The 15,123-nt window shown below is 36.4% G+C and overlaps 1 protein-coding gene across 1 annotated transcript in view; it reads left to right on the top strand.

The window, feature by feature from the left end:
• LOC127788044 (ataxin-3 homolog) overlaps positions 1 to 10,966 on the top strand; it is a 39,617-nt gene extending 28,651 nt beyond the window's left edge. Inside the window, exon 4 of the mRNA XM_052316165.1 lies at positions 10,196 to 10,966. Coding sequence (XP_052172125.1) covers positions 10,196 to 10,753 — 558 coding nt within the window. The 3' untranslated portion in view covers positions 10,754 to 10,966. The remainder of the gene's footprint in view (positions 1 to 10,195) is intronic.
• The last annotated feature ends 4,157 nt before the right edge of the window (positions 10,967 to 15,123 follow it).

Genomic DNA, 15,123 nt, shown 5'->3' with positions numbered 1-15,123 from the left:
ATGTCATTTGTGTGGAAGTTTTCTTCTCATTGTTCCTGGTTTGTAAGTCCTAATATCAACAATTAGGGTGCATACGTATATGATGATATCTTGATTGGAGGTCAAGTTTAGAGAAGATTTTGGTTCCATGTAATTCATCCAATAAGTCCTCAATAATCAATATAGGGAATTTATTCTTTATGGTGAGGGAATTGAGTTGGTGGTAATCAACACAAAACCGCCAATTGCCATCTTTCTTTTTCACTAGGAGTAAAGGAAAGGCATAGGGACTGGTATTTGGTCGAATGGTAGACGTGTGTGGCATATCCTTGATCATTTGTTCAATTTCAGCCTTTTGTTTTGGGGGGTATCTGTATGAACGAAGGTTAACTGGCTTAGAATTGTGTTTTAAGTTGATGGTGTGGTCTATTGGTCTTGGGGGTGGTAGAGCCTTGGGTTCCTCAAACAAGTCCCCAAATTCAGCTAGGAGTAAATCAAGAGAGTCTAGTTGAGTTACCTCCCAAAAGAGTTTGTGTTGAATCCATATAATTCAACATTAGTTTCCCATCATCTTTTGTTTCTTCCTCCAATTCAATATCATCTATGGAAAAGAGTTGGGCCACTTGTCCATTTGCTCTTGAACAATTTATGTAGCCTTTTGCTTGTGATCAACTTAAAAGTTCCTGCCTCAGCATTGCCAGTTAGGGTCATTCTTCTCCCTCCTTTTTTGAATGGCACTTCCATCTTATCAAAGTCAAAAGCAGATTGGACTAACTTCTCTCATCCAGTCCACTCCTAAGACCATATCACATCCCCCCAACTTCAATAAATGTAGATCAACCTCAAAATCTTCCCCTTGCATCTGCCAACGAAACCCTACACGTGCCGATTTGCACAATACCTTCTGACCATTGGCTACTATGACTGACAAGGGATGAGTCCCTGTTAGGCTGCATTTCAACTTGTTGGTTGTCCCTTTATCAAGGAAGCTATGAGTGCTTCTGCCATCAATGAATGTCATCAAACTACTCTCTTGCTCTTCCTTCCACCTTGATGATCTTATTAGTGGTCACTCCCCTTAAGGCATGCAAGGAGATCTCCACTTTCTCCTTCTTTACCTTGATTGCATTCCTTTTCTTCTTCCCCAACATCTTCTTTAGTTCCTTCCAACAACAACAACTGTTGTTTACACTAATGCCTGAGAGATTATTTATCTTCGCATCTGAAGCAGAGGCCTGCCGACCTCCTCCGCTCTATCAAATTTCCCGCGAATGGTTGAGAGGGTGCTGGGTGGGCCAACCCCTTGTTGCCCTGTCCCGTTGTTCCTCCACTTTTACTCCACCCTCTGCTGCCTTGTTGTAAGGGCATCACCTGCCATCCCTTATTCACTCCCTTATGCTTCTCCACTAGTGCTTCTACAATTAGCTCCAATAGCTTGGCACATTCTGTAGCTTGTTGGACCGTCTTCGATTGGAACATCTTAACAATGGGGTGTATTTCTTTGTTCAAGCCGCTAATGAAGCTTGACTTGAAGTATCCCTCCATAAGGGTGAGATTTGAGATCAATATGAGAGCCTTCAGCTCCTCAAATCTCTGTTGATAGGCTTGCACAGATCCCCCCTACCTTAGCTTATTAAACTCCTCCACCACATCTAACATTCCTTTTTCACCAAATCGCTCACATAGGCCATCCACAAATTCCCCCGAAGAACAATCCTCCTTCACTCCATTCTAGCCTTGGTACCACATGTCTCCCATGTCATTCAAATAAGCAGCCGCTAATGTCACCTTATGTTGCTCAGCTACATTGTATAGAGGCTGAACATCCTCTCGCATCACCTCACCCATCACCTTGGGTTATGGCCATCGAATAGAGGGTTCTCCATTTTGGGCATAGGCAAACCGATTTGATTTGATCCAGTTACATTGCCTTGCCTCCTAACTCCTACATTCTCCTCCATCACCTGATGTTCCGTCTCCAATTCAGCAGATCCTTTGAATTTGAAGTTCCCTCCTTGGCCATTTAAGATTGGCTCAGATCTCTCCCTCAGAGGAAATTCAGGTGAGATTCTTACCTGAGTTTGGCGCTCTACTCTCATCTAATCCTCCAACCTAGCAGTTTGAGCTTTGCTCTCTTCGTGCAACAAATTCACAGTTCCATCAATCCTCCTCTCCATTGAATTCTCAAACGCCTCCATACGATTCTGCATCTTTGCCACCGTCGTCATCACCTATTGGAGTTGCGCCTTCACTTGCTTCATCCTAGTTCTGTCCGCCATAACCCACTCCGATCGCCCAAAACTTGCTTTGATACCAAATTGTCATAATTCAATTCTAACAGAGGGAAATTCTCTCACAATTCAATGAGGAATTGTGTGGGAATTGATGAACTGAGAGGGAGAAGGAAGAATAGAAAGATAGAGAGAGAATTGAGAGGGGAAATAAAATCTGTTATATTCAAAATCCATGCCTCTAAGGGCCACAGAGGTTAGTTTATATACCAATCCTTGGCGCCAACATTTGAATTACAATTTGAATTATATTCTATAACTACCTTCTATCCCTGATTACAATAATACCCTGGTGTTCCCCTTGTATACTCTCGCCTTAGTAACCAACCTACTGGTCACGTGACATATGCCTGCCTAACCTGTTCTCCATCTCTGGTGGATATTTGTAATGTGCACAACAGTGGTGTTATGCTAGTGGTTGATTTCTAGTTTTGTAGAAGGGATAAAGAATATACAATCAAGAGTAGCTGAGGCAAACCAAGTAGAAGAAGAAGAAAAAGAGGAGGGCGGGAGGACAGGGAAGAATATTTCCTTGGTTCTTTTATTTGTCTTGATGCTGTTCATGTTTTTGCTTGCTGTTTACATTTTATAAAGGGATTGGCTTGGCACCATGGCTCTGATTCTGCTACGAATTGAAGAACAGAAAATGGAAATAGGCCTTATGTGGCAAGTTGTGCTTTGATGGAACACAAGCTAAGTAGGCAGACTTCTTTTCTAGACGAGTATGGGTTTAGCTGGGCAGTTTAAGGAATTAAAACTGGACTAGTTTAGTGAGTGTAATGTGCGAGATCAGAAGAATGGTTGAAGAGACAAAAATTCAGGATAATTTGCTACCATATTTAGGAAACTAGTAATTGAAGGATATGCCCCTTGTTGTGATGACTCAGTGATTTTTTAGGTCTATTAGGTTGGAAACTTTTTCCCTTTTCTCTCTTTATATAGATGCTGTTATTATTATTAGAAGATCCAATACTGGTGGATTCATCATTGGACAATAGTAATAGTGATCACTACTAATATTACTTTTTTTCTTTAACGGAAACAAGCAATGTTGTGAAATTGGGATGGAGTGGTCAGTCAGACTGGGAAAACCAATAACGGGTCCACAGATTGGTCTGATCAATCTGAAACAACCAGCTGGTTGTTGGATGAACCAGGCTGTCAAACCATGAACTGGGTGGACCATATCAGATCAACCACTTTTTCCCGTTCAATCAGTTGTAGAAGTCTAGATGAAAAATGAATGAGAGGCAGCAGTGAGATTCTTGATAAGCAGCAACTGGTGAGATTTATCTGTTGCAGCGGCGACATTGCTGGCCTAGCATCCAGCTAAGCTTCAAGGGCCTGCACAAGTGTCAGCAGACAGCAAGGTCTTCTCCGTCAGTCTGCACAATCAGTGTTTGGTGATGAGGGTCCTGATTCTCCTTCAACAGTGTCCTATGTATCCAACCTTAAAGTTTAATTTTCTTTAATAGCGGGGCATATAACTATGTATTCAAACTTTTTTGTTGAAGAAAAAATTAAAGTTCAACTTCTCCTTTAAATTTCGTTTGACTTTTTGCTTACATTTTGCTAAAAAAGCAAAGATCTAACACAATCAGACTTCAAATTCACTTTAAATATTGCTGTAATTATAAAATTCACCAAAGAATATGTAATGCAGATAATGACTGTAGTATGACGTTAACAAATTTTTTTAATATCATAATTTTAATTATTATATATTTATTTATTTGATAAAAATGCATCTCCATTCAACCTTGATGTGACCATTGATCCGTAACCTCTTCCCATTCCTATTTGATATCCAGTCTGGTCTTTGGAACATTGAAAACAAGTACTTGTTGATAATGACTAGATATCATCTTGAATTGTATTCTTAACTTGGAAAAAGTTTTGAACTTATTTAAAATTCAAATCCAGTGACCCTAATGAGAATTAAAAATTGCTATTACTATAACCAGATCAGTTTGACCAGTTCAACCACGTACCATACCAGTCTGGTTCAAGAAAAAGACTGGATATGCATATAGATCGGCCAAAATCATCCGATTTTCTGTGAATCAGTCAAACCCGTAAAGCCAAATAAGGCTGTCGGTTTTCATTTTTATTCAGAAGTACTATATTTTTCACAATTTTTAAATTGTTTTCCTTTAATAGAGGGAGGGGTATCTGAGTCTTTGTGAAGAAAAAAATAAAAAGAAAAAAGTGAAGAATGAAGATTGAAAGTTGAAACACCCCAAAAGCAATCTTCCCTAATCTCCTTGCTAAACACCATCTTCAATTCTCCATCTGGCCAAATAGCCATGAGGAAGCCGTTGTCTCATATAGTTGAAGGCCTTAGAGGGAGTTAATGGGAGGGATGAATCAAAAACTTTGAATCTGTGGAACAATGTTTCTTATTTTGATTTTTAAAGGTTTGGTTGGATCACAGATGAATGAATTATTGTACTTCACGTTTATAACAAATTCTATTGGCATGTATTGTGACAATGAGATTTGAACATATTAATTATTTTCATTTTGTTTTTAAGTAGTTTTATAGTGATGAAATTTGAACGTTTAATTAGTGATTTATGCTTTTATGTTATGTTAATTGTTTTTGGAATGTTATTTTTAATTAGATGTAACTTGAAGAATGGTGAATATTGGCATTATTATTTTATTATATTTCATATTTAAATTTTTGAACCAATGGTTTGACCAGTGAATCACCAGTCCAACCAGTACCTCTGCCGGTTTGATAACCAATCCAGTTTTAATAACTCTGGCTATTACTAGTGGTATCCTATGTTATGATGGGACATTGTAACCTAATAATAATTGCTGGACTTTAATATAGGATTATAGTATCTAATTTTAGTATTAGTGAATGGAATATGAATGAATAAATGATTTTTGTATTAGAATAAGTGTATAAAGTGACACTGAAATGAGATGCACATCTTTTAAAACATAATATATTCTTTTCATTGGCGAAAACATTATTTCCTGGGGAAGAAAAAATCTTAAAGACTTGATAATGATATAGTTACAACCCTGTAACTACCAAATTTCTTCTAAAAATGTTAAAAGAAATATGGCTAGAGCTTCAAGTAAGAAAATTTTACTACAGCTAAAAGGAAAATTTTATAAAACAACTATAAGACCTGTTTTGTGGCACAAAATGTTGGGCAGTAATGTACCAACATTTGAAAAATTGACGTAACCAAGATGAGGATGTTAAGATGGATGTGTGGCCATACAAAAAAGATAAATTTTGAAATAAGGTTATTTTTAATAAGGTCAAAGTGGTTCCTATTGAAGATAAGGGAAACATGATTAAGATGGTTTAGTCATGTGAAAGAAGACCAATAGAGACTCTTTTGCAAAAAGTTGATGGAATGGAACAAGTAGTTAGCAAAAGAGGTAGAGGAAGACCCAAAAAGACGATAATAAAAAAAAAAAAATTGTTGGGAGAGAATTAGGTTTGATATTAAGTATATGGGTCTTATAAGAGACGAGGCAACAAATGGAATGAATGGAAAGCTATAACTTATGTAGCTGACTCCATGTAGTGGGATAAAGATTTGGTATGTTGTTATTGTTGTTGAAAAATCTCCTCGCCATATGCTTTATGGCATTTGGCAGTTCTTTTTAATATATTATGATTAAGTGTCTTACACTACAAAAATGCTAAAAATGTAACTGGTGCTTTCCAATTACCTATTGTTGTGATAGATTAGAGGCAAGAAAGATTATACATACTTTGTCACATCTCTAGCATGCCTTAGCTAAAAGCTTCTCTACCACGTTTAATTATTTTTTGGTATTGACTCAACTTCTGTATTGGAAATTCCAGAAGACTTATACTGCTCCTTACTGTCCTTTAGCTGAATATGTCCACATATTGACTGCTTTTGTCTGTAACTTTCTTGACATAAAATATAGTAAGACACAAATCTTCACAATCTGTGTGTGTGTGAGGGAGGTTTTTTTTTTTTTTTTTGGGGGGGGGGGGGGGGGGGGGGGGGAAGGGTTTGGGGAGTATGAACTACAGTTTGTACATATATAGGTGTATGATTTGAAATGGTAAGCTGCCCAACAGTGCATCTACTATAGAATTTACGCACCTGCCTTGTGAATTATCACAACCATGCGGTGGCAATTACTTAAAACCTTCTTTACGTGTCCATATGTTATTAAAACTAAATATTGAGATCCTGCATACATCTGGCAAGATAATAGACATTAGGTTTTTTCTTTTCCTTGTTTCTTTGTTCTTTGTGTTGTGGGGGAGTGGGGTTACACATCTTTTTTATTTATTTAATACTCTTAGGGGTGAGCCTGAGCTATGTATTAGGATTTCTTAGTTTTGCAATATAGGAGGGATAAAATTTACCTATTATGGAACCGTTTGATGCGACTATTCCTCTACCTTATTGTAGTTAATTGCATATTGGATGAAAGAATTTATTCACAATAGCCACTTTGTGGTTGAAACTTAATGTTGGATCTTATATTATGAATTTTAGATGAAAGATGAGCCCATAGGCCCCTTCTTTGCTTTTGTGATGGATGAACTTACAAAATATATATGTTATTTGGAGACAATATAATCTTGGTATACAAGACAAAAGAAGTGTGAAAATTAAGCTTGAATTATAAAGGAACACCTTAGAATTCAAGGGGTTTCAAATTAACAGGTTGAAAACTAAAAGATGTGAATAGAAGTTCATTAAAAATAAAAGTGTTGGCGAGGTCATGGTAAAACTTGAAGATCAAGTTATTTCTAAAAATGATCATTTTAGATATATCGAATCAGTTATTTTAAACAAAAAGGAGAGATTATTAAGGATTTTACTCAAAAAAATGCATCCAGCATATGATGGGATCATAAAATCTGATCAAAGCTAAAAGAAAAGTTTTATCAAATGGATGTAAGACCATCTTTGTTGCTTTACTCAAAATATTATGCAACCAAGTACCAAAAGTTGTGCAAAATAAGCATAACTTAGGTGAGAATATGGGAATGTGCTACCATGTAAAAAAAAAGACAAAATTAGAAATGGGATTATAGATGGTGTTGAAGAGGTTCCTATTAGAGATAAAGGTCATGAAATGCAATTAAGATAGTTTGACCATTTGAGTGAAAGACCAAAAGACACCTATGGGGCGAGTGGATGGATTGGAAGAAGCTGTAGCAAAAGGAAGTTGAATCTTTAAATGTTGCACAGGGTGTAATAGCCTTGCAAAAGATATGATCATGGATAGAGATGGTTGAAAAGTTAGAATACATACAACCAACCCAACTAACCCATGTTGAATGGTTAGGCACCCTCCTAGTACAGTGTGTATGCAGTATCAATATGTAGTTCTCTGTACTAATAATTAGATTTTTATAAAACTGTTATGGGAAAGTATTGTTTTCATAAAACCTCTATACCATAACAACTCAGGCCAAAAGGCGAGTTTAGTACCTAAAACGCCAGAGCTCAGTTTGGTACCTATGCCTTTTTTTTTTTTTTGGAAGGGGGGGGGGGGGGGGGGGGGGAATTTAGTACCTGAACAACAAAAGCCAACTCTAGTTGACTGTTTTTGTTGATGCGACAAGCAGAGTTTGGATCTCTGTTAACGAGCATCGATTTCCGTTAGCCACCCCCCAATTCCAGCCAGCCGAAACCCCTCACTGGTGAGTGTTCCATGCCCCCCTCTCTCTCTCTCAAAAGTGTGCGCATGCGCGCACCCACACCCCCATAGCATGATAGGTTCTAGAGATCAATCTAGAAGCTATCGCATGATGGATTTTTTTTGGAATCAATCTAGAACCCATTGACAATGGGTTTTCTAGAATCAATCCAGAACCCATCTGATGCATTTTGGATAAATTCCAGAAAGCCCATCGTGTGATCATTGGGGTGTGTGTGTGTGTGTGTAAGAGGGAGGGAGGGAGGGATTCCAGAACCAACGCGATTGGTGTGTGTGGAAGAGGGAGGGAGGGGGGTTGGTGCGTGGAGAAGAAGAAGAATAAGCAGGTGGAAACTCTCATCAGTGAGGGGTTTTGGCTGGTTGGAACTCCTTGTCGGTGATGCCAGCCATCGGCTTTGTTAGTGTGATTGGGTTAAGATGGATGCCATGCCCAGTAACAAAAAATGAGGTGGTTAATGGAGGTCCTAATTCTGTTTGCCACACCAACAAAAACCATTGAGTTAGTTTTTGTTGTTTAGGTACTGCATTGACCCCAAGAAAAGCATAGGTGGCAAACTGATCATTGGTGTATCCTTAAGGTACTTAACTGGCCTTTTGTCCAACAAATTATTATTAACACGGTTTAGTACTATACATAATGAGAAAAGTTGAAGGAGCAGGCCTATCTAAACAGAGATGTGATTCCATTATCCGAAGCTGCTAGTCCACTCTATAGGAATCCTTATCATATGTACCTGTTGCCATTATCCTAAGCTACTAGTCCTAATTTTCTTGTAGCTTGGGTAACTTCTACCTCCATTTTGATCTCATTGATTGGTATAATAACAATGTTCTTAGGAGTTTCTTTAGTGTTTTCTCCAAAAAGAATAAAAATAAAAACAATAAAAACAAACTATGGAAACGAATAAAAATAAAAACACTAAAAACAAACTATGGACCAGGTACCCTTATTATTTGAGAAATGTCCGGTTTATAGAAAGGAAGCATTTGGACAAGTATTCTGACAAGTTTTTTGCAGTGTCTGGTATGGTGTTGTACATGAGACGATACAGGACTACACTTCTTAGAAGCATGCTTCTGAGATTCAAGCTCATCAGATAGTTTTCTTTCTCAGTTAATAAGATCTGATTTCTGAGTGCAACTGCAAATGCTAAGAAGGTTTTTAATGGTTGGACATAAGATATGGAGAGTCAGTTGTTCTGGTAATGCCAAAATCATAAAACTAAAACATTAGGATTACACAGATAAGCACAAGTTGCAAACAACTTACTCAAAATTAAAACATAATTCCCTACAATGAATTGAGCTGTTCCAATACAGAATAACAGTGTATCATGTTGATTCTGGTTTTTGCTCTTGAATTGTCTCTGCATCCGTTGGAAGCTTTTATTTTTTATGCTTTATTTGGAGGCTGTTAAATGGAACAAATAGTATTCCCTAGATTTTAGGAGTGGAATACCCAGTAGAACTGTTAAACTATTTTCTTCATATTTAGACATTGTTTCATTACATCTCTATTTGACTTTTGAAAATTCTCCAAACTGTTCTTCTGCATACTGTTTTGCATTATTGTTTGGGTTTTAATTCTTGGACTTGATTTTCAAGTTATTTGTCTCCATTACTACCATGGGGGAAGAGTAACGTTTCTTCTTGTTTTCCTGGTTATGTGAGCACATTCAATATTTTGTGCATCAAGAGATGGTGAGTAGTCAATACCAATGCACCCTACCTTCTCTAAGGCCAATTTCTGAAGGATTATACATAATGACACACCACTGGAATATCAAAAACAATTTGATTGCAGATATCAGATTATTATTCTTGGTTTTTCCAACTTCTGAGGCTTGTTTGCTTGAGGGAATTGGGAAAGGGCGCAATTGTACAAAATACTACATGATATCGATAACAAGGCGTATTAGTTACGAACATGGATAGTAACTTTATTATGTCTAATATCTCTGTATATGCTAACTACTGTACTTTCACTAAGAATGAGAATATTGCTCGACTTAAGACAGTAATACTCAATTACTCTTTTCTTTTTTTTTTATGAGAATCTAAAATACTGCCCCACGTGTCTAGCAGTGACTACTTTTTGCTTTCACGTTGAGCCTTACCTGTTGCCTAAGTTTTTGGCATTGGATCTTATTGTGCTTGTACCTTTTCCGCACCAACACCTTTATGAATTGAATATGAAAACCATCTCTTATGGGACACGGTGAAAATTCTGTTGACAGGTTTTACAGAAGGCATTGGAGGTGTGGGATTTGCAAGTCATTCCGTTAAACAGCACTGATGCAGGACCTGCTCAAGTTGACCCAGAACTCGAAAATGCATTTATTTGTCATCTGCAGGACCATTGGTTCTGTATCAGGAAAGTGAATGGAGAGTGGTACAACTTTGACAGTCTCTATGCCGCCCCCGAGCATCTATCGAAGTTTTACCTCTCGGCATATCTAGATTCTCTGAGGGGGTTTGGTTGGAGCATTTTCCTTGTGAGAGGCAACTTTCCCAAGGAGTGCCCCATTACATCCTCGGAAGCTTCCAACGTATATGGTCAGTGGCTGACACCGGAAGATGCTGGGAGGATAACCAAGTCCTGCAACTCTGTACAGGGGCCGCCTCGCAGAACCAATCCTAATCCACAGGCTTCTAATCCTAACCCGGAAGAGCAACTGCTCATAGATGAAGAAGATGAGGATTTGAAGGCTGCAATAGCTGCCAGCTTGATGGACAGTGCTGATGCTGCGATCCCCCAAGGTGAAAACAAGAATAGTAGCCAGGAAAATGCGTAAAGAAGGAACTTGGTTTGTTTAACATAAAAAGAAAAAAGAACCTAGTTTTTTATGTTCTAAAGTTAAACGTCTGTCATTGAATTCAAGCCTGGAAGTTAAACCATTTTGGCCAGTTCCATAGAATTTGACTTGTAAACTATTTTTTTGTTCTCTTTTTTCCTAAAGGTTGTAAAAATTTTGACAAGAATAATTAATACTCCAAAGTTCGAAACAGCCACCCTTTCTATTTTCTCCTCCATGTTTAAGAGTAGTGTGGTTGAAGGGATAAAATGTGTTTGGCGTATTCATTTCTATTTAACCCTTGGCTTCGCTCGCTGGAGAAACAAAATGAAGCAAAAGGAAAGACAGATTTTATTGGAACTGGGAAGGTAAGTACCCTACCCAAGTTTGCTGCATCTATCTATCTGTGGGATGGAAAATCATAAATCTTATCATTTTTGTGCAACTACACCCACGACATACTGAGTTTTCATCGCATTGGTTCATTACGGAGTTTTGGAAGGATGGAAGATGATATGGCAGTAATATTTTTTTATAACTGTTAACCATTTTAATGAGTACTTTTTTTTTTTTCTTTTATACTGAATATGTAATTATTATTATTATTATTTACTAATAAATCATGATCCATTCTCTGATGATATGACTGAATAAAAGAATGGAGTCTTTTTCTTCACTTGGATCTACCAGCTGTTATATGGATGTATGATTGGACAGGGATTAAGATGGGATAAGCCTAAAAATCAGCAGGTGATTCCATTTTTGGTTTCGGAATGTCTGGTTGGTTCCATTCGATATTGGATCTGTTTAAAATGTAATATATAGAGAGAGAGAATAGCTAAAATCAATTATAGTTTAGAGGACGACAGCCAGGGCCAAAATGGATGACGCCATTTTGGCCTTTCTCCCTCCTCTTTGAAACCTTTTTGAGCATGTCGTTCCAGATCCCATCCCGAGCCCGCTGTTCTAGATACAAATCCAACCATCTGTCTAACTCCAATGAGCTGTTGAAAGGGCTCTAACTATCCCTCTTCTCTTCTCTTCTCTTCTCTTCCTCCTCTCCAAAACCCTTTCGAGCCTTCCTTTCACCTTTCCAAGTCCCCTTCCAAGCCCGTCGTTTAGCTCTAAAACCCTTTCAGTGGGAAGAGAAAAGATGGTTGGAGCTGGGATGACAATTCATCAAAGAGAACGAGAAAATGAGAGATGGTCAGCATCGAAAAGGGTTTCAAAGAGAAAAAAGAAAATAGGAGAGGAGGCAAATGGGGCCACAATGATGTCATTTTGGCCCTAACTGCCAAAACGTGATGTTTTGGCCCTCCAAACTGCAATTTCATTTGTAGTTATTCACTAATATATATTATATATTATATAATACTTTGAATCCTATCATAAACCCTAAACACTAGACTCAATCACTCCATTCCACCAAATGCATTCTACCCACTGCCCTTTCATTTCTTTACTCATAGTCTTGCACACTTTATTTCACATAAACCCTAACCTTTCTCAATCTCTCCCAATATCTCACACAATCTTGCAACAATAGAGATTAGTGGTGTCCAAACAGTCAGTCCAATTACCAAATCGACCAAATTCATTAACCAAACATAAACCATATAAACCCAATCAACCAAATAATTGAACAAACACAAAAAAAAAAAAAGTACAAAACTGAACTAACCAATAGACCAAACAAGCCAAAAAATCGAAAAAAACCAAACTAATTGATAGAAAAACCAAAAAGCTAACAAAATTGAAGAAATCGACACAACTTGAAACCACCAAAAACTAGAATGGACTGGAAAAGATAATTAAGCTACGTTCTTATAAAACCATAGCAAAATCAACTATAATTTTATAGGAATCTTACATGTTGCCCAAAAAAATATCCAAGATAGGGGTAAATTGAATTTTTTTAAAATTAATAATTTTATCTCTTTTGAAAATTTTTAAATTTGTGATCTTAATATGTGGTAATTACAATAGAATCGAGAACAATAAAATCACACAACCACAAGAAACAAGAGAAATTTATAAAGGTTTACCTCTAAAGAGCCTAATTCTCTCTCTCAAAACTTAGTTTGAGGTTCCTACTAGGGAGAGTAAATACTAACTTTTACTAAGAGCTAGAACCAACAAACAATCTCTTGGCTAAGTAAGAACTATTAGCACATAGCCAGCAAATACAATTCTCCTTACACAACAGGTGAGTAAAAATAACAAACTTACAATTAGAGACAATACTAAATAAGTCACCAACGATTGAGAATTCCACTAACGAACATACTTCTAGCACTTTGAGCCTTCTCACTCTTGTTTGAATATTCTATCATGTTTGTTCTCTTTCTATTGTATTTCTGATTTTGAAGACTTCATACTCACCCTTTATATAGACTACTTCATAAAACTAGCTATTACAAAGAAAGTTAACATGAAATTTGAAATTTAAAAAATCTTTAGGCTTTTTCAGACAATAAGGAACAAAATAAATAAATATGTCTAAAAGAAACTCATCTTTAATTTAAAATAAATTTATTTTTTTACATGAGTAAGAAATACATTTATTAAGATATGAAAATTCAAATATAAAATTTTGAGACATAAATAATCAAAACAAAAAAACATGTCTAAAGACAACCCACATTTAATTAAAAATAAATTTACTTTTTACACTCACTTTTAATTCAAAATAAATTTACTTTTTACATGAGTAAAAAATACATTTATCATAAAAATATTTTTGTTATCATCAAAATTTTATTTACTTATCCTTGAGTTTAACATTACCTCAATGGGCCATCGGTGGGTCGATTGCAAGTTGTAAGTCGAAAATTGGGAAGAAAAAATAGAAGGTTGAAGTCGACGATGATTGGGTCAAAGGCTAATGGCGAAGGGGAAAGTGGAAAAGAAGGAAGGTCAATTAGTCGAAGGGTGAGATGGGGATGACGATTGGTCGTTAAAGGCCAACGATGAAAGGAAGGTGAAATAAAAAGAACAAGAAAGCTTGAGTGGGAGTGGCCAAAGGAGATGTAAGACGAGGACAAAAGGCGGAAGGTCAAAGTAGAGCCGGCCCTAGGTCATTATTAATTTAGGGGCCCCCAATCCCTTAATAAAAAATAAAAAATTTATTAATTTTATTTTAATAATAAAATTAAAATAATTATTTTATTTCATAGCTTTCATCATTTCTTTTATTTTTAATTCTTTATAATTGTTTCTCTTACTTTCCTTTCACTTGTTAATTAAAAGTAAAACAATTTTGAATAACAACCAGCAGAGATGATTGACTTTTGAAATCTTTTTCGGGCCTTAGGCACATGCCTCAGTAGCCTTTTCTTTGAGTCGGCCCTAAGTTGAAGGCAGTGGCAATTCGTCAAAGGCAATGGTGATTCAATGAAGGCGAAGGCCAAAGGGTTAGGGTTTTGGATTGGGTTGTGGCTCCTCATTCTCACTTTGAAGTCTCTCTTCTTCCTTCCTTTCTTCTTCTCTTCTTCTTCATTGTGTGTGGCTGGCCAAAAACAATATCGTTTTATAATCATTAAAATGATGCTATTTTAAAGTTCGGTCAACTTGATTATTTTTAATCAAAAAATCGAACTGAAATAAAAAAAATTAAATTTCTTAAAAAAAATAAATCAAATCAAATTGAATTAAAAATAAAAATTTAACCGAACTGAGAATTTTAGTTGATTTGGTTCAATTAGTTTAGTTAGACCAAACTTTTACAACCCCTAATAGAGACATTTGGCTACCATGACGTCATCATAATCGGTTAAGTTCTACCGTCATCAATGACTCGGTGAGTATCATCTTCTCTTTGTCCATCTCTTTTTATCTCTTTTCACTTATTTTCCTTTCTTATTCTCTGATAGTTGCACATCTTTGACAGCATGGTAACAAGCATTAATCTAGATCTTTTCACCTATCCGTCTCTTTGTTGCAGGTTCACTGGTTCAAGAAGTTAATCCGATCGCCAAGTAATTGATTGGGTTTATTAGTTTTGGAGATGAATCTATGTATCAATATTCATCGGATAAATGAATCTATACTTAGTTTCAAAATCTTAAATAGATCTCAAATCTAAATCAACAAATTTCGACCCAAGTTCAACCTCTTTGCAGCCCTACTTGGGTAAATGATACAAAACTAATTCCAAAATCTCTCAATAAAACATCTATGACAGAGGAGATAAATCGTAAGTGAAGACTTTGTCTCACTGCGCATGGCAAAAAATTAAATCCACGATCTATTGGTGTAAATTCTAATTTATCGTAGTCCAATTACTTGACTTATGCCCTGAAGACCATGAAGAGAACTTAAACCTTTGTAAATAATCATCAATATTATTTATACATTGTTTTTGCGGATAT

This window comes from Diospyros lotus, chromosome 13 (genome assembly GCF_014633365.1).
Source record: "Diospyros lotus cultivar Yz01 chromosome 13, ASM1463336v1, whole genome shotgun sequence".
In the NCBI taxonomy this organism is placed as follows: Eukaryota; Viridiplantae; Streptophyta; class Magnoliopsida; order Ericales; family Ebenaceae; genus Diospyros; species Diospyros lotus.
Note: the sequence above shows the minus strand (reverse complement) of the source record. Positions and strands in the feature narration are given on the sequence as shown.